The following is a 23,581-nucleotide window of genomic DNA, read 5'->3' as shown; positions in this document are numbered from 1 at the left end:
CAGGGGGGAGGGTGCTAGGGCCTCGTGAAGGGTGGGACTCCCTTCACGAAGGGAAGGGAAGCTGGTCTCCAGGCTTGTTCCAGAGTCCTTAGGCTCCTCAACTGAGGAGAGGTTAGAGGAGTGTCCTGAGCCTCCTCTCAGGCCACTCGTTTCCAAAGCTTTGCCCCGTGGGAGCTCCCAGGCCATGGGGATGGATGGTGGAGATTGGAGATGCTAAGTCCTGACGTAGCATGATAAGGCTCTGTGGGTTGCCTCTGGATGTGTGTGTGCACTTCCATGGATTGGGGAGGCTGCTGTTCATAGTGCACAGAGCGCCTTGTAGGTGTGTGATGTGCAGGTTTTCGGTATGAATCGTACGCCATCATGTTTATTCCAGGCCACTCATGTACCATGTAGGTGAGGTTTTCCCATGAATATAACTCCCTAGACTGCAATCTTTGAAGGCTCCTCGTGAGTTCCCTTTCCTTTAGCACAACCCCACACTGAGCAGGGTGAGACATTTTGGTTCCTAGAGTGTGTGTGAACAGAGTAAGTTTATTGGAAACAGACAGCTCAGAGACTCCCCAGAAAGAATCTGTACTCCAGGCGCTCAGGATTTCTATGTCAGCCTAGCATCTCTTCCCTCTCTCAGACCCTGAGTGAGCCTCCAAGTGACTGGGACAGCCCCATACCACTATGTGGGTGCACTATGCTTCTACTAGACCCAAGGCTCAAAGCTAGAGGGACTAAATGAGAGGGGGCAGGAAGTTATGTACAGAGGTAGGCGGGGCTAGGGCTAAGGCGGTAGGCGGGGCTAGAGCTAAGGCGTCATAACCAAGACTGGCTCTTAATTGTCTGAGCAGCAACCACGCCATGCACCATTACCTTCGTTTCAGGCACCTCTCACCGTCAGCTGCCAAGGAGCACTGTATTTTACTTTGAGCTCAACACAGTACCCAACATTCTAGAGTCTCGATGCTGAGGAGACACAGTGACCAGTGACCCTGAAGCTCTGACTGTAGATCTAGGTTTTGAGATTCAGAATGTGAATGGGGAGTCTCCTTTTAATTTTTTTTTTTTTATATATAGTACTGCATGCCCCAGGTGGGTTCTATTAGTTCAATTTTCTTAGATATTTGAGAGCCAGAGGGAAAGGTGATGGCGAAGCTTAGGTATGGGGTAGAAAGGACAGGGCTGGCGTTGTGAGGAAAGTGGTATGGAGCCTTTTGCAAAACAGAACTGTAGTGTGTCCAGCTGGCTATCTCTCCTGTGGGAGAGAAGTGGTAAGATGTGATAGCCATTCTCTTGACTGTATTAGAGTTGACTTGTTACCCCAGGTGACAGAGTCAATAAAGCCCCCTTCTCTGTGTCCCCACATACTCTGTGTCCAGCTTGGGGTCTGCATCTAGGTATGTGAAGGGTGGCTTTAAAGATGTGAGCAGGACTGGGAGTAGCTCAGCTCCCAGGAGTATCCTAGGGTAGATCAGGGTTAGGAGTAGCTCAACTCCCAGGAGTATCCTACAGCATTGTGTATTTGGTGTGGGAAGGGAGAGTTTTGGAGTAGTTTGGTCTTCAGCCCTGTAGAGATGTGATATCCAGGGTTTTCAGAATCTGAGTAGCCTAACACTAGCGGCTGCATGAATTGCTACCCGCCCCCATCTTCATGCTGGAGCTCCGCCCACTTCCACAGCCCAGAAGCCCTTGGGACTCGCACGGGATGTAGAGTTCACCGGTGCCCACAACGCTGCAGCCCCCACTGTTCCTCAGGACACCCGTGGTCCCCGTGCAGTATTCGGTCCTCAGCATGGGCGTGCCTACCACACAGGGCTCGTAGAGAACGGCACCTTTGGAGCTGCTGACAGCTGTGGGGACAGGAAAGCATGCTCAGTGCCCCACGTGGACCATCTCTTATCCTGGGCCATCCCAGTCTCTGAACCTCCCAGCACTCCTACCTGCCTCCCAGGACCCGTCTACCCTTTCTAGTCATACCCAGTGTTTCGAAGCACCCCATACATTCAGCCCCTCTTTTCCTGGAGCCTTGGTGAAGCTGGGACTAATGCCTGGCCCCTCTCAGACTCTTTTTGCCTTGCACCTCTCTCCTGGCCCTGCTGTTAACCCTCCAGCAAAACATCCTTTGTTCAGGTGCTGGCCTGGGTGGGCAGCCCTGTTGGATTTTCTCTACCCGCACAGGAAGTATGGCAGACAAGCTCATCCCCTGGGGATGTGAGGGGCTCCGGAGGGCTGGGTGGAATGTGGTGGGTTTCCATCTAGGAATCCTACCAAAACCCCAGACCCAGAGGCCAGGATTTGTGACTCAGCTACTTACAGATATTCACAGGCCCGATGCCTTCACATAACCTAGAGAAAGAAGGGAAAAGAGGTCAGGCTCCTGCCTTGAGGGGAGCCCTGCTTTCTGCCCTCACTGTGCTAAGAAGTGGGGGTGGCAGACTGTGCTTTGCTCCCCTAGACTGCGGGATGCCAATGGCAGCCTCTGCCCGCCCATCTCTGCTCACCTGTGCTCCTCACCCTCCAGCAGGCGCCTGTAGGTGGCGATCTCGATGTCCAGCCCCAGCTTGGAGTTCATCACCTCCTGGTACTCCTTGAGCAGGCAGGCCATGTCCTGCTTGGCCTTCTGCAGGGCCTCCTCCAGTCCTGCCAGCTTGCACTTGGCATCAGTGAGGGCGGCCTCTCCCTGCTGCTCTGCCTGGGCAATGGCTCCCTCGAGTTTGCATCGCTGGGGAGAGGGCACAGGAAGGTGTTATTGGGACTAGAAACAGAGAAACAGGGATGGGGTTGTGGCTAATAAATAGGAGTGCCTGGCTGGTTCTCACAAACCTAGGAGAATTGAGTAGGGCTAATTTTATAAGCAACTTGATCGTGTTGAAGGTCAGAATGGCAGGGTGAGAGTGAGCCTGAGTTTGCTCCTCTGCCTCTACTTCTCTGTCAGCAGGGAGCCTGACTCTGACAGGCTGCACATGCAGCTGGTGGGCAGCTTGCTTCCTGTGAGACACGTGGCCTGTGCTTGTCTCTCTTCCTCACTGACAAGGTTTGTCCTGCCCTTCATAGCCTGGCAGGCAGGTGGTCCTCTGGAGGGTTCTCCCGGCCATCCCGGGACCTCACCTGGCCTTTGACTGTCTCAATGTCTTGCTGCAGCCGCTGGATTAGCTTGTTCATTTCCAGGATCTCATTCTTGCGGTTGTGTAGGTTGTCACAGTGGTTCCCAGCCGTCATCCTCAGCTCCTCATACTGCCGGGACAGAGAAGTGAGACTCCAGCTCTTAACTGTGGCATCTCTTGGCCCCTTGCTCACTGTCCCCGGCCTCTTGTCCGTTGGCCTCCTAGCTTAGATGCTCCATGACCATACTTATCCTGAATCCCATTTCTTCCTAGCCGAGGTACTCCATGACTGTGCTCCATGACCATACTTATCCTGAATCCCATTTCTTCCTAGCCGAGGTACTCCATGACTATGCTCCATGACCATACTTATCCCGAATCCCATTTTTTTCCTGGCTTAGGTGCCCCATGACCATACTTATCCCACATCCTGTTTCTTCCTAGCTAAGGTGCTCCATGACTGTGCTCCATGACCATACTTATCCCACGTCCTGTTTCTTCCTAGCTGAGGTGCTCCGTGACTGTGCTCTATGACCATACTTATCACACGTCCTGCTCCTTTTCCAGTTCTCATTGATGACAGGGCCCTCATGTGGCTGCTCCTTATTCCTATGTCACATAGCCCCAGTCCCTGATCCCTACACTCCCAGAGTCCTCCTTTTGCATCTGGTCCCTTCTCTGTCCCACAGCCTGAGCTCTCCTGAGGGCTATTTCCATTTTCCTTGTCCTGTGGACTTTAGAAGGATTATATGTTCAACCTGGGGTTGGATAGTCAGAACCAAAACAATGTGATGTCTTGCTTTGGCTGACTTCAGAACAAGCAAACAAACAATCAGAAATCAAATTCGAAGTGGAAAAAAATTAACTTAGCTGCCCTTCTTCTGTTCTCTGCTTATGAGCATCATGTGTCCTCTGAGAGTAGGTCAAATGTCAGTGTCCCTATTTGTCAAGAGTCCATGTGCTGCCCCTCCTATTACCTGTGGAAACCCTCTGCTTGTCCTTGGAATCTGCCGAGCGGTCCCATGGAATTGGGTGTGGCTGGACCAGTGTCTTTCCTGATGGGACCATAGACTCCTTCTAACAGGGACATTCTACTGCCACCATCTCCCACGATCCTTTTTAAAGCCACACTCCACAGAACCTCTGTGGGTTACCCTCTCTGATCCTCTTCATGGCGATGCTGTGTGCCACCACGTGACACCCGCTCCCCGGAGCTCCTGTGTGACACCACGTGACACCCGCTCCCCGGAGCTCGTACCCTGTCATGCTTATTACCTGCCCTTGGCTCTGTCTCCAAGAAGGAGAATGGCAGGAAGTCAGGCTTGTTGCCCATCCCTGTCCCTGCTGCATCTGCAGCTCCACGTTCTGCGCTCCGCATGCGAGAGATGCTCAACAAACAGTTGCTGAACGTGGGAGCCAGGGGGTGAGTGCTTGTGCACTGCAGGACACAGACAAGCCACTGAGGCTGAGATGACATGGCTTGTTAGATCCAGCTGCCCCAGGGCTCCCCTTGCCCTCCCAGCAAGCCCCTAATTACTAAGTCTGGAGCACCCTTAATCACTGTTTCTGCTCCAGCACAGTAACACCCAAGCCAGCGGCCTCCACCTACACTGTGAAGCTCAGACACCCCCTCTGCCACCAACACCAATTATACTGATTGCATGCTGCTTAGAGGGCCACTCCAGTGAGCCTATGGATTAAACAGAGCTGGGGACCTGGCACCCTGGTGACAGAGCTGGCCTATCTGTGGAGTCCTTCAGCTCTGTAGAGACCTGACCTGGCAGAAAGACCAGAGCTTGGATTTATGTGGGTTCCTTAGTGCTGTGGAGTGGCTCAGACATTTCGGTCGTTAGCTATTCTAAAGGGGCAGAGAGCCCCGAAACCCTGTCTTCTGCTTCTCCCCACTCCCTGCCTTTGCCCCCTCCTCTACTCTGATGTTTCTCTCAGACCCTCTGCACCCCAGCCTTACCCGGCACTGGTACCAGGCCTCTGCTTCCGCTTTGCTGCGGCTGGCGATGTCGTCGTACTGGGCCTTGATCTCGGCTATGATGCTGTCCACGTCCAGTTCCCGGCTGTTGTCCATCTTCACGATGACTGATGTCTCTGAGATCTGAGATTGCAGCAGGCTGATCTCCTGGGGAGGTCACGCAGGAAGAGTGAACGGCGAGGGTACAGCCATGAAAGGAGCCTGCTGCAGACATCCTATGGCTGTTCCTGCTTTCCCTGCCCGTAGTCTCCAACCTACCCCTTGTCCCTTATCCCTATGGTGGCCCAGAATATCTCTAGGGGAGACCTGACAACCATTTAACTGGGTGGCTTTGGGGAGTCTCACTCCCTGAGTGCATGAGATGTCTGTCCGTCTAGTGCTTGCCTCAGCCTCCCCGTCCACCTATGTCCCTCTGGAATTTGCCTGACAGATCGCCCAGAAGACCTAGTAGCCTTGAATACCTCTTCAAACAGGGCTTTCAGGAACTCGATCTCATGTTCTAGAGCCTCCAAGTTAGTTTCCAGGTCAGCCTTCACTAGGAAGGCCGTGTCCACATCCTGTAACACAGTGACAGATCATAACCTGGATCGGGGGCATGCAGAGCCATACCCAACACTAGCCAAGCCTGGGCAAGCGATGGCAGGGATGGCTGTGGGCTCAGGCCTCCTCTCTGAGCCCCAGGTGGAGACAAAGGGTGATGGGGCCGAGAAGGGGAAGGCTGGGCTTGAGCCCCATAGGGAGGATGAAGAAGGCAAGGTGCCAGAGGCTCCCCACAGCCCCTTTGCAGGGGAGCCTGGAGCCACGTAGTTCCCAGCTGAGGATCTAGGTGATTGCTTCTATGCCTGGGGTTAAATGGGCAATTGTTTTGTTTCTCACTTGGCATTAGCCACATGGGCAGGCAGTTGCTTGGGCAGGTCGATTCACAGTCATTCCCTAGCTCTGATCCTGTGGAAGGCCGTGGAAGGATGTGTGGAGATAAGGGTCAATCCCTGTTTCTAGGCAGGGCAGAGCTGAATGGGCTGACAGGCATTCTTTTCCAGGGTCAACACCAGAGACCAAGGGAGAGGAACTTATTTGTGAAAGTGGTCTTGGGACATGGATGTGTACACGCCTAGGGCTGGAATCTGGTTCCTTCGCTTCATTATACACCATCTCACCTTCTTCAGGGTGACAAACTCATTCTCAGCACAGGGACGCAGGGACAGTTCCTCTTCGTACCTATGGGGAGGGAGCATTGCTTTGGTTAAGGTGCAGAGTTTGGAAGAGTCCTCTGAGGGGCAAGGTGTACCAGCTGTGCCTGCGGACCTGTTCTCTAGCCTTCTCTCCATATCCTTACGTAGTTCTTTCCGTCTAGGGACAGACTCTTGTCACCAGAGCACCTGCCACCTTTCAGCCTGCCCCTTCTCGCCACCACCAGCCTGCTTCTGTGATGATTCGTGCCCTGGGATCCTCCACAGTACCTCTCTCTCTTGCAGCAGAGGAAGCCCTCTCATTTAACTATTTCCTTTGGAAAAGGGAGAAAGGTCATGCTCCTAGCAGGTCATCTTTCCCGAGCTGTTCTGAGGTGGCTGTAGTCCTAGGGAGATTCCCAGCTGACCCTGTGCCTCTTCCTTGCCTGCAGGGTATGTCTGGCCCCCACCTGAAGCCCAGCGGCAGAGGTAGCAATTACCTACTTACCAGAGCACAGAAACAGCCCAGGTGCGCCCCTCCCTCCTCAGCCCACACACTGTACCCGAGGCAGAGGGAATAGGAGTCAGGGTTTAGTCTAGCTCTAGAGACTGATGAGGAGAACCAGTGCGTGGAATCAGCCTGTGCTCCTAGTGACCATATTTCTTTGGTCCAGCAAAGCTCTGCCTAGCTTTGACAAGGAGGTCTGAAGCTACTGCCTACATTCAAATCCCCACTTAGTCACACACTAGACATAACCAAATCCAGTGGGTGATGGCTTTTCAGTCCTCATTATTCACAGGGGTATCCCCAGGCCTGCCTCGGAGGGCTCTTAAGAGTTAGTTGACACCCGTGATGTCCTCTGACAATGTGCTGACTGGGACAAGTGTTGTGTAGGAGTTTCCTATTGTGGTTGATGTAACAGAAGGACATCATATTCAAAACCCAAAAATCTCATTTTGAGTTGTGAACCAGTCTAAACTTGCCTTACTATGTACCTCTCAAAGAAGGAATGGCCCCTCTGAGCCCGGCCTCTGCCCACTCCCACAAACTTCCTGTCAGTCACCTGCTCCCCCTTCCTCCCCCCATTTTTTCAAGTCTACTGTGGCTCTCAATTAATAGACAAAAAGTTAAAAGACTTTTTGAGATAGAGTCTTACTTTGTAACTCTTAAACTCACTATGTAGTTCAGGCTAGCCCAGAACTCATGCTTCTCCCATCCTAGCCTCCTGGGCGCTGGTATTACAAGATATGTACCACTATACCAGGCTTTGGGTATCTTTTAGAAGAAAGAGTCTACTGGAAGAAAAATTATCTATCAAGGTTATGGTCCAAACATGTCCCCTGTCCCTGCCCCTTGTCTTTTCTCTCTTCTGTGGTTCTTCTTGGCACCTATTCACATGTAAGTATAAAAGTTCTTCTGCTGCTGTGGGGGTAGGGGTGGGACGCTACATCACAGTGCCTGTCACCAAGAAGGCAAATGGTTGACACTTAACGGTCATGTCTCCAACGTAGCTCTACTCTACTGACATGTTCCTTGTCTAGTCTTTTTGTACCATTTCTCCTCAGTGGAAATATTTATCTCCCATCCCATGCCATATACATCTATTTCCATGAGGCACTGAGCACACATCCCTGGAATCCTCAAGGTAACAAGTTCTCTGGGCCTGCTACAAGCTAGAGATCTCCATTTCATTAACATTGAGTGGCAGGCTCAGGGCCCGTCCTCTGGAGAGTGGGTGAAACCCATGGTCCCTCTAGGGGACGACAGGGAAGGCAGATGTCAGGAGACAGGATGTGAGCTGTGGTATCTGGATGGGGATGAGGGACTCCTGAGAGGAGGCTTGTCAAATGGAGAGAAGAGGAGCTCCAGAATCCTGGAGGAGACAACACTGGGGATGGTCAGGGGCTAGGGTGCAGTTCTTGCTGTGTAAAGGGTTTGGCAAAATAGAATCCCAACTAGGAGTGTAGCTGGAGCAGACTTGGGGCTCCACAAGTAGCAGGTGAGAGAACTTTTGCAGCAAGATCTTTCAAAGCCCCCATTTAAGCGGCGTGGAAGGCAGGGAGACGGGACAAAGGCACACTCCACGGCTTCCACTGTGGGGAAGTCGCTCTACACTACTGGTTCCGCTGTCAAGTTCCCTGCTTCATAGACAAGGAGCCTGGGGTCTGAGTTGTCTCTGCAGCTTGCTTGCTCTAGTCCCTTGGCAGAGTGAAGGTCGAGGCCACTTACTTTTTCTTATAGCCCTCCAGTGCATCCTGGAGGCTGCAGAGCTCAGCCTCCAGTCGGCCATGGTCCCCGGACACACAGTCCAGCTGCCGCCGCAGTGCACAGATGTAGCCTTCGAAGAGCGGCTCCATGTTGCTCTGGCAGCTTCTCTGTTGCTGCATAAAGTTCCACTTGGTCTCCAGCAGTTTGTTCTTCTGCTCCAGGAATCGCACCTGCCCGAGAATGGGTGTCACCATACAGAAAGGACCCGGAGAGCATCATCGGGTGGGTCTCTGCAGAGACTGACACCCAGAGGGGTGTGTCTTTGTGTCTCCTTGGCCTTATGGACCTTACGGGACTCTCCTTCCCCCCTCAGTGGTCCATGTTGGGGCCGAAAGGCTGCTGTCCCAAGTGCATGGGACAGTCTGCAGGCGGCTCTCTGGCTGGCCCCTTGGAAGCCCATGACCTGGACCATGCCTCTTCCCCTTGTGAACCTCTCCTTGCCATAAGCACACCCACACAGGAATGCCTGGCTCCAAGGGCACAGGGCAGGTCAAGGGTGGTGCCCTAGCTCTGCTGACTCTTCCTGTCTCTGCTGCTCCAGTTTATGGGGCAGCATTTGAGGCAAGCGGGCTCCCAGTAATGCAGGTAAGCTGTGGTCTACCTCTTGTGTTTTAGTGGGTTGGACTCACACTTAGAAGCAGCTGCATGAGTTGATCTGGACACCTGCGTGCCTGTTACCAGCACACAGAGCATCGTGTGGGGCCTTGCAATGCGGTTCCCATAGAGGGCATCTTGAGATAGCTGCAGAAGGGGTGTTCCTCTAATTGTGGTCAGCAGTTACACCAGCAGCCTTATAGAAGCTCATGGCTGAGGCCCCCTGATCATAACAGACTTTAAAAGTAAAATAGTGTTGATGGACCAGCTCCTTTCAGTCATTGCAAGTTTGTGTGTGAGTGTGTATGTGTACCCGTGTCATGGCACACATGTGGAAGTCAGAGGACAACTTGGGGGAGTCAGTTCTCTCCTTTCAGCATGTGGCCTCTGGGGATCTGCTTCACGATGTCAGGCTTGGCAGCCACTGACTTTACCCTTTGATCCATGTTACTGGCCTGTGTCTTTAGGGGATTGGGATTGATACGGGGTCTTATGCATTTCAGGCTGGCCTTGCACTCACTCTGTCGCTGGGCATGGCCTTGAACTCTGATCCTTCTGTCTTTGCCTCCCATGTGTTACATGCATGTACCACTATGCCTGACATCACGGGCACATTTGTGTTGATCACCTCCCTTGAGTATCCCACTGTATCATCTGTCCACCACCAAACCAGGCAGCAAAATCCCCAAGGCTGAGCTGTGAGGCTGAGCTGTGAGCAGCTTCTATAGAGATTCAGGGTAAGAGAAGCAGGCTCTACCAGAACTCAGGCTCGGGCATATTTGCCCCAATCCTTGGTGTTTCCAGAAGCAATAGCCTAGTGCTTGGCATGGGTTCTGAGTCTTTAGGGTGTAGAGACAAACCCAGGGGAATTAGGGATGACAGGCCAGCTCAGTGCCACCTAAAGGTCACATGCCACTCTGCTTTGTAGCTTCCTGAAGCTTTGGTTTGGGGGCTGCCAAGTGTAAACCTTGGGTAACAGCCACCTTGTGCTCAGAACTCTGCTCCACTTCTGCCTCACCCCAGGCCTAAACAGGTGGAAATTTGGGGGGTTCTTGCTGTTTATGATCTTAGACCTGCCCTCAGGTCTAAGAGTCTTGGAACAGGTACACAGGAGGCAGCTTTATTCCTCAAGCAAAGGCTGTTAGCTCCCGAGCATTTGCCATCTCGTTCATATCACTTTCGAAGTCTCTCTGAAAGTCTGCTCTCTGACAACCTTGGTGATTTGTCAGAGAGACACTGAGAAAGGTCATATTCTTAAAAAGTGAAGAGTGGGAGGGCTTGGATCGGGTGTGGTTATGTGCGCCTGCAATCTAAGTACTGGGACAGAGGCTGGAGGAGTGCTGCTAGTCTGGGCTGGAAAGCAGGAATTTTCAGTGTCAAACGGTCATGGAGTACTCAAGAGGCCCACGGACAGATGCCTCTTCCTGTCTGCCAGATAGAGCAGATCCAGGATGCTCTCTTCAGCTGCGCTCGCCTCGCCCCGCCCCACCCTGGCTGCCCCTACCTTGTTGATGAAGGAAGCGAATCGGTTATTCAGGCACTTGATCTGCTCCTTCTCATCTCTCTTCACCCTTTGCACCGTCGGGTCAATCTCCAGCTCCAGCGGGACAAGCAGACTCTCATTGATGGTGACAGGGGGTGATGCAGGCGGGAGATCCGCAGGCGGCTCCTGCTCGGTACCCGAAGCCTGGCATGCCGCATCTGGAGGCCACACGGGGCTTCCCGAGGCCCACGTTGCATAGGCTCCGAGAGCCAAGGCAGCCTAGGGCTCGGAGGCCCCCGCCGCCCCCGGGCCGACAGGGCCCCTTGCTCACTTCATAGTGGGTGACCATCCGGGGCGTGATGGCAGAGCACGAGCTGAAACTCCGGTTGCCACATCTGGAGCTCAGCTGGAAATTTCGGCAAGACATGACTTGGGAGGCAGAGGTGGGTCCCTGGAGAGGAAGAAGAGCGGGGACCGGACTGACAGAACCGTGGCTCAGCTTTCCCCCTTTTATTTGGTGGGGGCTGGGGGACTGGACCGGTCCAAACCCCTAATCACTACTAAATCAGGTTTATGAGCTTGGGGTATTTGCAGCTACTAGGAACAGGGTACAAATTAGGGTAGCAAAGGGCAAGAAGGAGCCAGTGGTCAATGCAGCGGGGGGGGGGGGGGGGGGATTGTCCCATAAAAGTCCATTTGTCCTCCTTCCTTGTTTATGGAAATGATGAAAGGGGCCAACCCTGCACTTATGGATGCTGTATCCAGTAGCTTAGCCGCCAGGGAGAGTGGAACTCTGGGTTGCTCATCGAAGGGGACTTCCCTGAGATGGAGGTGGGACAGAGATTTTAATTAAGACATTGTTTACCAGAGGGCTGTATTAGTGTCTTCCTACAAATGCTTCACTACTTCATGGGCCTCCAGACACCCTTAGACATACCCATGGAGGAAGAAGCTCTCCATGGCTTACCACTCCTTGTCCCTGCGTTGGAAGCCCCCATGCTCCTGCACAGCTGGGTCAAGGGTCCTCTGGGCATGGACACTGGGTCCACAGCACACAGCAGGACAGTCCACTGCTTGGGAAGGGAGACCGAGCCTGAGGAGAGGAGGGGAGAGGAGGGGAGAGGAGGGGAGAGGAGGGGAGAGGAGAGGAGAGGAGAGGGGAGGGGAGGGAGGCAGGGAGGGGAGGGGAGGGGAGGGGAGGGGAGAGGGGAGGGGAGGGAGGCGGGGAGGGGAGAGGAGGGAAGGGGAGGGGAGGGGAGAGGAGGGGAGGGGAGGGGAGGGGAGGGGAGGGGAGGGGAGAGGAGAGGAGAGGAGAGGAGAGGAGAGGAGAGGACAGGAGAGGACAGGAGAGGACAGGAGAGGACAGTGAGATGGTGACTAGGCCTGCTAATGCCTGGGGGTGCCTGTGGGGACAGTTTTGTCCTTGGGAATGTTCCAGATGGATCAAAGCTTTTTTATTAGCATGAGATGCTCAAAGCCCCCTCAGCCTTTTACTACCCGTTCAAACCACCTGATGGGCCAAAAAGCTTTCTCTTTCTTACTTAGATTATGTCCAGGCCACAAGCCCATAGCACGGACGTGTTAATTAGAGGCTTTACTATGATCCAAGACCATCCTGGGCCTTTCGTATCTATAACCTCATGAAGAAAGGAATCTCATATGGGGCTGGTGGTGACAAGGCTGGGCTTGAACCCCATTCTGTCTGCCCTCATGTGCTTTGTAGTTTCAGAGGAAGAAGCCTGGGTTCAGAGCCTTTGTCCCTTGTCACCTATACATCAGCAGACTGGAATGTAAAACTGTCTTGGGCCTTGGGAATTCTTGTCTAATTGGGCCATTTCATGTTGCCCTCTTAGCTCTGGGTCTGAGAGTGAAGGCTATAATTAGAGGTCAGGTGATGGTTGGGAGGCAGATGGCGGAGTGGGCTGGGTGTTAGGAGATGGAGTTGGCAGTGATAGGGCCCAGGAAGCGGTGTGAATAGTGGTAATGCTTTGGGGAGGACCGGTAGTGCTCTGAGCAAGGATGCCACAAAGCCGCCACCCTCCTCCCTCTGTCTCCAGAATGGATGCCGCTCGCTCTCAGGAACTCTAGGCTCAGGACAGAGAACAGCATCCTTCCCTGCACTCGTAGGACCATCTGTTCCCAGAGTTCACAGTTCTGAGGTTCCCGCTGGGTGTTAGACACAACACACTCAGTGAAGACCGCGGGTGCTCAGTGACGTTTTATTGCAGCAGTTTAAGGAAACAGGCATGCGTGAGAGGTTTGGCTGCTACTCCAAAGCTGTTAGCTTTCTTTTCACACGGCACAACGGCAGATGGACCAATCACCTTTGAGAAGTACTTTGGCCTTGAATTCTTAGTGGGTATTTGAGGACTCACAACCCTTCAGACTAAACCACTGTGAAGATCAGGTTCCAGAAACCCTCTGTGCAATTCCTTCCTATAACCTCACACTCCCTCTGTGCAACCAGGAGTGTCCCTGTGTCCCTGGAGCAAGAGCAAGCAGCAAAGATCTGCCTTTCTCTTCTAGCTCCTGGGCTGGCTCTGCTCTGAGGGGTTAGAGGGTCTTCTTTTAGCCAGGATAAGGGATGCATGGTCTTCACATCTCAGAGTCACTCAGGAGCTTGGAATCAAAGGAAGGTGACTTTGGGCCACCAAGGTCAAGTTTAAAGTTCTGATAAAGGACTAAGAGCCTCTTGTTGCAGGGTCCAAGCAGGTTGTGAAGGACTTTCTGCATTCCCCTACTGCTTAACTGGAAAGGTGTAGCCTAGAGCAGTGGAGTCTGTGTGGGTAAGGGAGGACTTTGAGATCAGGAATGGGTGGGGTATCTCTGGAGACCTGCCTAGAGGCAGAAGGGGGATAACCTTAAAACTCACAGGCCACTTGGTTTCCGTGCTTCTTACTGGGGACTGTGGGCATGGGCTAAGCGTCAGGCCTTAGTGCTGGGGAGCTGGGGGCCCAGGGACAGTGCTGAGGCCGGTGATACTTTAGCTCCTGTAACTCTTGGTGGATGATGTCTTGGAGACAATTCGCATGCTTGAGCTGCTGCCGCTCACACTGCGACCGCTGGTGGAGCTGAAGCCTCCACTGCTGCTGCCTCCGCCAAAGCAGAGGCCACTCCCACTGTAGCCGCCTCCTCCGCTGTAGCCTCCGCCACTCATGCACAGACCACCACCTCCACTGTAGCCGGTGCCCCCAGAGGAAGAGACCACAGCTGAAAGAAGAAGAAGGCAGGGCTGTCATTGGCAGCTGACATCCCTCCCACGCCCCTCCTCTCCAGACTGCCTCTCCAGCAAAGGGCTTTGTTTCAGGCCGCTCTCTCCCCAGGGAACCTGGGAGGACAGACCTTCCCCTCCTGAGGCAGCGGGTGGTGGGTGAGCCTGACTTCAGGTCTCCCTCACTGTCTGCCTGGCTATGAGCATTCATCCTTACAGGGCTCTGCGACTTTCAAAGCTTTCACAGCTCTGGTCCCTCAAAGCAATATCATTATGGCAGGGACCCCGTTTGCAGATGGAGGTGCAAAGAGATCAAGCAGCAAGCTCAAGGTCACCTCTGCCTGAGACCAGGTCTTAGGCTCCTGGCTGTGTTGTCCCTTTCTCTTTCAGGACTCCCACATGGGAAGGAACATAAGGGCTCAAATTTGCGTGGGGATTTTTGGACACCTGTATCAGGACAGATCTAATAGCCACCTAGATCTCCCTGCCAAATATTGGAATCTCCTCAGCTTCATTACTAGATCTGTTAGTTCCTGCCCTACTACTTCAGCAGCAGTGAGCTCAGTTCTGTATAGGGACAGTGTCCTAGCCTGTCAAATACTTGAAGCAGTGGCCAGCCCTCCCTCTGAGAGTCTGTTCCTCCTGTGAGGCTTCTCCTGATTCTTTCTCTAGTAGGCCACAGGCTCTGGCTTCCCTGGTGTTCTCTGACCCAGCAAAGGCCCAGGGGTTCTCCTCTCCAGGATCAGGACTCAGTGCTGCTGTACCACCTAAGACACCAAGAGACCACTCCTTCCGGTCTCCTCCTAGATGTCCAGGCCATGTTAAGATGTCCGTTTTACTTGCTTAGCTAACTCGCTTCAGTTCTACGTAAGCGATACAGGTCTGTAAGCGGCTTCATATTTCTGCTTGAATAGCTGAGGGCTGGGGACCCTGGCTGTGTGAGGTGTCCTGTCCTATACAGGATCCTCTGAGGCTAGACTGGACATGTGACCACATCACAATCACTCAGGGATGAGAGGTCCTCTGCAGCATCCAAGGACAATTTTCCAGAATAAGAAAAAGACCCTGGACTTCCTCCCCAGAGATGGGGAATGCTCTATGCTCTTGACACTAGTGGGGAAGAAAACCAAGGAAAAGGAGAGGGGTTTGATGACATATTCACCCTAGTTGTTCACTTTCAAATCTCAGGGATGCTAGAGACCCCCGTTTGCCTCTCCTCCCCTTCCACTCTTCTGCCTTCCTGAGACTTTACTCACAGATGTTCACGGCACCAATGCCTTCTCCGGTGAGCCTGCGGCAGACAGAAAGAGAAGGCATGTCATTGCTGAGGGCCTAGAGAGAGAGCTCCGGGTCTCTTGCATGTGATGTCATCAGTGCTGAGACACACTGTGTGCCAAGCCCTGCGTTTAACAAGCTTGGCATTTATCTCATGAGCTCTAGAAGCTAACAAAAAAGCAGAAGGGGCAGCCTAGAGGAGGAATCAAGTCAAGGTACGGATAGAAACTGAGACCCCATGCCAGTGAGGCAGAATGGGGTAAAGTGCAAGGCATGTCTGGGCAATTTACTGTCCCTGAGGTCGATGCCGATGGCACTCGTGTTATGAGGCCCAAGTCACAATGTCCCTGCTTTGGGACTTCTAGGAGATTGCGGCTACCTTTGCCTCACAGCTTTGACCCTGGCCCAGGCCCAGAAGCAGCTGGAGGAGGACATCTCTGAAAGAAGAGCAAGCAACATCGACATCTGACGTTGGCCTTTCTATGTAAGGGCACCGTGGCGAGCAGCTCACGTGGCCTCGTAGCATGCTAGCCTGTTCTGGCAGCATCTGTCTGGGCCACGATGGGGGCTCACCTGCACTCCTCGCCCTCCAGCAGCTTGCGGTAGGTGGCGATCTCGATGTCCAGGGCCAGCTTGACGTTCATCAGCTCCTGGTATTCGCGAAGCTGCCGGGCCATGTCCTGCTTGGCCTTCTGCAGGGCGTCCTCCAGCTCGGCCAGTTTGTTCTTAGCATCTTTAAGAGCCAGCTCCCCACGCTGCTCGGCGTCGGCAATGGAAGCCTGGAGTGTGGCACACTGCTCACAGGAGAAAGGAGGAGTCTGTGATACTGTTCATGGATCCCATGTGGGTTAGATGAACTTCCCTGGAATATGTTAATACAATGGAACTCAGAGTATCGGGTTTGAAAACAAGACGGTTGGTTCTCAGTCCCCGAGGGTAATGTAGAGTTATCTGGATGGGAAAATGGCTTTCTGTGTTCTTTCTCCAAGCAGTGGGTAAGTACATAAACCAAGACAAGAGTGACCATGTGGCCAATCCAGACAAAAGCATCCCAGTGTGCATCCCTAGTCCTGAGAGGGCCTCATTCTAGAGATTTCCATCTGCATCCACTGAGTTCAGCCCAGGGTTAGCCCAGTACTAGATAGCTTTATGCCAACTTGACACAAGGTAGAGTTATCTGAAAGGAAGGAACCTCAATGCCTCCATAAGATAGGGCTGTAGGGGATTCTCTTAATTAGTGATTGATGGGGAGATCCCAGCCCATCATGGGTGGTGCCATTCCTGGGCTAGTGGTCCTGGGTTCTATAAGAAAGCAGGCTGAGCAACACTAAGCAGTCCCCCTCCATGGCTTCCAGCATCAGCTCTTGCTCCAGGTTCCTGCCCTGCTTGGGTTCCTGTCCTGACTTTCTTTGATAATGAACTTTGATATGGAAGCTGACTTCCCCCAAGTTGCTTTGGTCATGGTGCCTCATCACGACAACAGTATCCTTAACTAAGACAGCCGAGATCCAAGTCTTCCCAGATGCAGGGGCATGGATGGGATGGCTTTGAGATATCAGTCTTACCTGCTTCTTCAGGTTATCAATCTCAGAACGCAACCTCTGCATGGCCCTGTTCAGCTCAGAGATCTCCATCTTAGTGGTACGGAGGTCATCCCCACGTTGGCCAGCAGACCGCTGCAGCTCCTCATACTAGGAGGAAGAAGGGACTTTGGGTGAGGGATGTGTGCAGCCACCAGGGATAGTCAGGCCGAAGGGGTGAGGCTGTGGCTCCCCTGCACCCTCTAGACTTTCTGTGCACTGCTTGGAGGGTTCTGGATTGTCTCACCATGCCACTGAACCCGTTGACACCGTGTCTTGCTATGAACTTGCTCTCCATATCTACACACGTCAACCAACTCAGACACCTATGGCTTTCCCCCCTTTCCTGCTTATGGCCTCTCTTCCCTCTCTTCTGCTCCACACATCTGACTCTCCCAGATGAGCACCATACACGTGGGGATGCTTTCTGAGCGTATCTATGACTCCTAGCTCAGAGTATCTACTCCAACTTGGGAAATCTCGTTCTGTGACTTATGTGCCCAGAGCCTTGGTTCCAGCTCTCTTTTTGCTCGTCTTCTTGAAGGCATTAGGCCGTGGTCTTGGCCATGCCCTTCCTGTTGGCATGGTGTCTACAGCTGACCACTTATACCTGTTTCTTTGATGTAAATCTTTGGAGGTGTATGCCATCTGTCCTGGAAGGAGACCCAGCATTTCTGCCTATATCTGACTATTCCCCTTGCCCTGGTGATTTTGGCCCTTGGTAATGCTCAGAACATATGTAAGTTTTAAGTTAAACTCAGGTACTTTGGTCCCCATTAGGCTGAGACACTGCAGAGGGAAGGCTCTTACCTTTTTTGCCTATAAAACCTCTGGTCCCTAAGCCTGGGAAATTGGATAGATCTTGGCACCTCACCTTGGTCTGGTACCAGGATTCAGCCTCTGCCCGGCTGCGGTTGGCAATGTCCTCATACTGGGCCTTGACCTCAGAGATGATGCTGTCCAGGTTCAGGCTTCGGTTGTTGTCCATGGATAGAACCACAGAGGTCTCAGAGATTTGAGCCTGAAGCTGAGCCAGCTCCTGTGATTGAACCAAAAGAGGATAGATGAGACAGGACATTCATACATGTGCATATGTGTGTGCACATGTGTGCAGTTTTTGTGCAGACATGTGTATGAGTGCATATATGTGCTTTGGAGATGGTGACTCCCTGGGGCAGGCTCCGGCATGGGGGTTCTTGCACAGTGGAGTGCAGCTCCTCTCTCAGCTCTGAAGGGCTGGGAAGGACACTGGGAGACCACTGAGTTTATAACTGCTCCTCAGTACCAGCACATCTATACCCAAGAGCACAGTGCAGGTAACTCTAGCTAGAATTCTCCAGAAGCCGCTCCTGTTGTCCGGGAGGCCCGCTGACTGTCAGTACTGTGATATCTCACTCTCTGAAGAAGCCCAGCCCTTCGCACTCGAGACCACACCTTGGGCAAGAAGCCTGAGTCAGAAGGGACCAGGCAGCACTCAGTCCCATCCTTTCCCCTGATGGCCCTGTGCTATGCTCTTTAGGGGTGCCTCTTTAGGGATGGGGCATGAAGATGAGCTAGAAACATCAAAAGGAGCACTAGAGAAAAGTCCAAAGAGCAGGGTCTTGATTATGTCTGTGGTGTTGTCCCTGCATCCCACAGAAGAGAACCCCAGTACTCCATAAAAACATGTCTTTAGGAGAGGCAGGAGAATATCATAACTGGTTAGAAAGCTCCAGCGGGCTGGGTGACATCTGCTGATTAGTATAATTGCACTGATTTATTGTGCTCTAAGAACAGCAGTGGGGTGGGACTGGGTGGGGCTGAGCTGGGTGAGGCAGGGCAGGGCTAAGAGAGCCCTAGCACTCAGACAGTTCTGTAGGAATCCCTTGAATTTAGTGACATGCAGATATTCTGTCTGTTCAACAGAACACACTTATTCTAATTATTCTGGTTGGTCAAGCTTGAATTTTTCTACCGTTGGAAACTTCTTGTTACCTCCAGAAACCTCACTTTTTCCCCCTTCAAAGATCAAAATCTGCTCCATGAATCACAATCCACAGATGGTTTGGAGGGCAGAGAGTCGTCCAGGAAAGAGATGACAGCTTGTGTGCCCCTCCCCCACTGCTGCCAGCCTCCAGCCCTCCAGACAGGGTTCCAGGGTCTCACCGCCTCATAGAAAGCTCTCAGGAAGTTGATCTCATCCATTAGGGCATCCACCTTGGCCTCTAGCTCCACCTTGTTCATGTAGGCAGCATCCACGTCCTAGACACAGAGCATGAGATTATTCTGGGTCCTACCCTCCCTGGGTTGCCTAGCAGCCTCTGGAAGTTACCTCTGAAGCTAGTGAGACAGCTTCAGCTCCCTGGGGAGCACATTGTCTTTCCTGAATGTAATCAAGTGGCAGTGGTGAGATGGAAGGTCCACACAGTGTGACCTTCAGGAGTGCCTGTCTGCTGCTCATCAGCTAGGACCATATGCAAGGGTCTCCTATGTCCCCTTCCAAGGTGAGGATGCTCCGTCCTAGGTCAGAGGCTCCCATTGCCTGCAAGCTCTTCAAGCCTGTCCCCAAAGACTGCACGGCTTCTCATCCTCACACCTCTGACCATTCCATTTCCCTTCACTTCTCCTCTGAGCTGCTGCTCCATTCTTTCTTCAATATAATCCTCTGAGGTTTTTCTCTTCCTTTCGCCATTCTTGAAGCAGGCCAGCCAGACCTCTAAACTTCCACTGCTTAATCCTCCTATGTCCCTGCCTAAATATTGGTTTTGTGTTCTGGATTCTGAGCTGTGGACCAGGCCCAGTTGGCTTCCCTCATCCTACATTGCCCTGTGCAAGGAGAGGGGCTGGTGCCAGGACTCACATTGCCTGGGCATGGGAGTCCTGGATCCTGACCTGCTTCTCCTCTGTACAACAAACTGAACCTCCCCAGACCTCAGTGTCCTCGTGTTTAAAGTCAGATACGTCTCCAGGAAAACCATGAGCTTCAGTGAAAGTTCTGTCCCCCACCCCCAGGAACCCACCACAGGTGAGACTGCCCTAGCGCTTACTTTTTTGAGTACCACAAACTCATTCTCTGCTGCTGTGCGTCTGTGGATTTCCTCTTCGTACCTGGGGAAAGGACCGAGAAGGGTGGGTGTTTGGGGGGGCTTGAGAGTGAGGTTGGACTCACTCTGGCCCAGCTCTTGAGGTCCTCCTGTATACCATCCTGTCAGGGGTGTGGCAGATGGGCACACATGGAGAACATTCTGTTACGGTGTGGTCCTCTCATACATATGTGGCCTGGAATCCTAAATCAAACACTCCTACTTCTGCCAAAGTAGGAGTGCATCACATCTTTCTGTGATGCACGGTCTCACAGCCTGAATCCCCAGAGAAACATGTCCCTTCTCTGATCCCTCCTCTTCCTCTTCCTCCTCTTCTTTCTTCTTGACTGGCAGCCCCTGGCCCCTCACTATGCCCCCCCCCCATATTTCAACCACACTGAACTCTATCATGACCATGAAGGTGGAGTCTTCAGGCTAATAGGATCACCCACCCCAGATTTCTCAATCTTCGGTCTGGCTGTACCGCCTCTGGTACCCATGGCATGCTAAGTACTCTCTGCACACCGTCCTTTGAGAAGAGAGCTTCCCTTGCGTTGCAGTGGCCCTCTGCCCACCCAGGTTGCCTCAGCACCAGGACATCCCACGCTCTCTGCAGAAGCCAGCTGGGATTTGTGGACCTATTATTTATGGCTGGGAAACTGCATGTGGTCCTGGGAGAATCTTTTTCTTCTCTGTTTCTCCAGCCTCCTGGGCAGGGTTGGGGTGAAGACATAAACCCTATAAATGAGCACTTAGTTGAATAAATGGAGGGGTAGAGTCTCTGGCTTTAATTCTTGACTCAAAAGTTGCCCTTCGTATAATCTTGGGTAAGTGAGCGGATGTCTCAGAGCCTGTATTTCTGTGTGCAGAGCTTGTCACATATGGACAAGCCTTTGGACTCATATGGCCATTTCCTTGTTAACTCCATCCCTTCCTTCCTCAAACCCCAACATCTTATGCCTCAAGTGTGTGTCCCATTCCCACCAGATTGGGCAGTATGGAGAAGTGCTGAATGCTATCAAGTGGAACTGGATAGCACCAATTCCTCTCCTTTAGTCTGACCTCCCCTGATCTATGGCTCTGGGCCAGAAAAACAGAGGGTCCACTCACTTGTTCTTGAAATCTTCCACCACGTCCTGCATGTTCTTCAGCTCCGTCTCCAGTCTACCCCGCTCCCCTCCCAGGCACTCCAGCTGACGCTTCAGGTTGGTGATGTAGGCTTCAAACATGGGCTCTAGATTGGTCCTGGTTGTTTTGTGCTCTTGGAGGAGGCTCCATTTGGTCTCTAAGACTTTGTTCTGCTGCTCCAGGAACCGCACCTATCCAGGCCAAAGATAAGAGACTGTGAGGGCTTCCTTCCCCAGCCTCTCACATGCTCTGTGATGTAGAACCCACAGTAGTGAGGGACCCTGCGTGACCTCAAAACTCAGGTGGTGGCTTCTGCTCTGTCTCCTGAACTGCAGGGAGCCTGGGACGTGGAGAATCAAGTCAGTGTTGGTACAGTGGGCTTGGAAGGCAAATGATAGGTCCAGAGGGGCTGGAAGCCATCTGAATATATCAATCATGTTGACATGTGGTAACTTAGGAAAAGAACATCATGGCTAATTGAGCACAAACTGATTTCTATTATACAGGTGTGTGTGTGTGGGGGGGTTATGGCAGAATCTTCTATCTGTCCATTTCCTTTCTGGGAGGATCTTTCAGGATCTGGAACTTAGAATCAGTTGCCTGTCATTCTAGAAATGTTAGTATAAGTCATTCTGGAATCGCATTGAGGAGGCCTGAGCACAATCCCACTCATACCTCTCGCTAGTCAACTGGCCCTGAGCAATCAGCTTCCTGAAATTGGTCCTGAGTCCCTTGTGGTCTTGAGCTATTATTTGGTTTCTGGTCTTAGCTCCTGCTGACCCTGATTCTGGGAATTGTGCATAGCTTTTCCTCAACCTGAAGTCCTTCCACTGGGAGGGACTGCAATGTCACTTAGCTTCCAAGAATGTGGGAACACATGACTTCAGAGACAGCAGAGTCCCCACAGGGTCTCTAGCAAATGTCTTTCCCTTGCCACTCCCACCATGGGAAAGAGAGTGCCCTGGCTCCAAGTCAATCTACCCACCACTCCCCTCCCCTCTCTGAATAAACTGGCAAAAGACAATGTCCAGGATCTCTTCACAGTCAAGTTCCTGGAAGTCATACCCCTGTTGGGATTGCAGGTCACTGGATCGACAAGGTGACAACGCTTAAGAACTGGTGCCCGGGCAGTGTCTTCCATTGAATCTAACCACCCAAGGATGTGCTCCCCATAAGGAGGCATTCGTAGTTCAACAGAGCCACAAAGGGACCTGAAAGGCCATCTGTTCCACTCTACTGGGGCTTGGGAAGAGGGGTGGCTTTCTTCTCAGTAGTCTAACCTGTAGCCTGGGTTGGACACCTCTCAGCTCCACACTCCTCTTCCTCCCAGGGATGTAGCCTGAGGCATCCAGGACTGTGATGGAGCTCTTTCCCAGCAGAGCCATGAGGTAGTTCACACTGGCATCAGATCCCACAGACCTCACTCCTGGGACATCTGGGACCCTTAGAAGCCCAAGTCACACAGCCATTGGGATGGAGGCTGCCGTCACACACTTTACCTCACCGTGCACACAGTATCCTATGTCCAGGCTATCACCAAGCTACACTGACAGGGGAAATACCTCTGCCTTGGGAAAAAGAAAGACCCAACCCACTTCCATGCAACAAAGCCTTTGCTTCCTTATTGCCTTCCCTCCAAACTGTCTAGCTGAGCTCATGATCACCGACCACCAGAGTAGCAGTGTCTTTGTTGTGTGTCTGTGAGCTCTCGGGCTGCATGGAGGTAGCAGTGTCTTCGCTGTGTGTCTGTGAGCTCTCGGGCTGCATGGAGGTGGGCACTTTTCAGCTACCTCTCCTCCTAGGCTCCTACCCCACATGCCTAGGCTCCGGGTGCATGTGTCCTGGGATGCCAAAGGTGACCTCAGGAAATCCCAGGAAGTAAAGATTCCAAAAGGCAGCTGCTCTAGCAGTGGGGACCCCGCTTGCTTCTCACCTTGTCAATGAAGGAGGCAAACTTGTTGTTGAGGGTCTTGATCTGCTCCCTCTCCTCCTTTCGAACCCGCTGGAGAGATGGGTCGATCTCCAGGTGGAGGGGTGTGAGAAGACTCTGGTTGACAGTGACTTCATGGATGCCTCCAGCTCCAGGGGCCATCCCACCTCCAAATCCATACCCGCCATAGGCTCCTCCAACTCTGTATCCTATGCCGCTGACACCCAGACCACAGGCAGAGCCCCCAAAGCTGGCTCGGCTGGAGCGGTAGCTCCCGCCGATGGAGATTCTCTTGTTACCCCCAAAGCTGTGTAGGCTTCTTGTCCCAAAACCACCCCCTATGCCACCTCCAAAACTCTTCCCGCTCTGGGACACAGAGATAGAGCTGAAACCGGGCCGACAGCCTGGAAGGAGGCTAGCTGAGGAGGCACTGAAGTTCCGCGCGCCCCCAGACTTGATGGTCACCGAGGATCGCTGGGTCATGGTGGAAGTTGGTGTCAAAGGGCAGTGGAGCAAAATAATGGCAGGAGTGGAGCGCCTTCGAAGTCTAGCTCTCCTGGACTCACCTTGAGTTTTATCCCTTTCAAGAACTGGGCTTGGCCAGAGTAGATCAAAGACCACTGTGTTGTGTTCACCCCAATGGCATGTCTGGCCACAACCCATCTTCCTGCCTGCTAATCACGGTGGGGAACACCCTACCCCGGGCAGGACCAGGCCTGGGAAGTCCAGCCTGAGGCACATCTGGGTCCAGAGCTCCCCACCTGCCCAGGTTCTCAGTCACAAACTCTGGACCATCTC

The 23,581-nt window shown here is 52.8% G+C and overlaps 2 protein-coding genes across 2 annotated transcripts; both read right to left on the bottom strand.

Annotated features, from left to right (window-relative positions):
* Window positions 1-1,605: 1,605 nt before the first annotated feature.
* Krt82 (keratin 82) lies at window positions 1,606-11,024 on the bottom strand. Its single transcript, XM_052161118.1, is given in 10 exon segments — window positions 1,606-1,841; window positions 2,306-2,337; window positions 2,493-2,713; window positions 3,100-3,225; window positions 5,065-5,229; window positions 5,544-5,639; window positions 6,240-6,300; window positions 8,482-8,690; window positions 10,619-10,750; window positions 10,752-11,024. Coding segments are annotated over 10 exon segments (1,551 nt in total).
* A 2,556-nt stretch (window positions 11,025-13,580) lies between these two features.
* On the bottom strand, window positions 13,581-23,266 carry LOC127667790 (keratin, type II cytoskeletal cochleal-like). The gene is made up of 9 exons (XM_052161117.1): window positions 22,787-23,266; window positions 20,836-21,044; window positions 19,690-19,750; window positions 18,809-18,904; window positions 17,538-17,702; window positions 16,649-16,774; window positions 15,657-15,877; window positions 15,065-15,099; window positions 13,581-13,807 (listed from the first exon to the last, which is right to left on the bottom strand). The coding sequence occupies exons 1-9, from the start codon at window positions 23,264-23,266 to the stop codon at window positions 13,581-13,583; spliced, it is 1,620 nt and encodes a 539-aa protein (XP_052017077.1).
* Between the last annotated feature and the right edge of the window lie 315 nt (window positions 23,267-23,581).

This window comes from Apodemus sylvaticus, chromosome 17 (genome assembly GCF_947179515.1).
Source record: "Apodemus sylvaticus chromosome 17, mApoSyl1.1, whole genome shotgun sequence".
NCBI classification, from domain to species: Eukaryota; Metazoa; Chordata; class Mammalia; order Rodentia; family Muridae; genus Apodemus; species Apodemus sylvaticus.
Note: the sequence above shows the minus strand (reverse complement) of the source record. Positions and strands in the feature narration are given on the sequence as shown.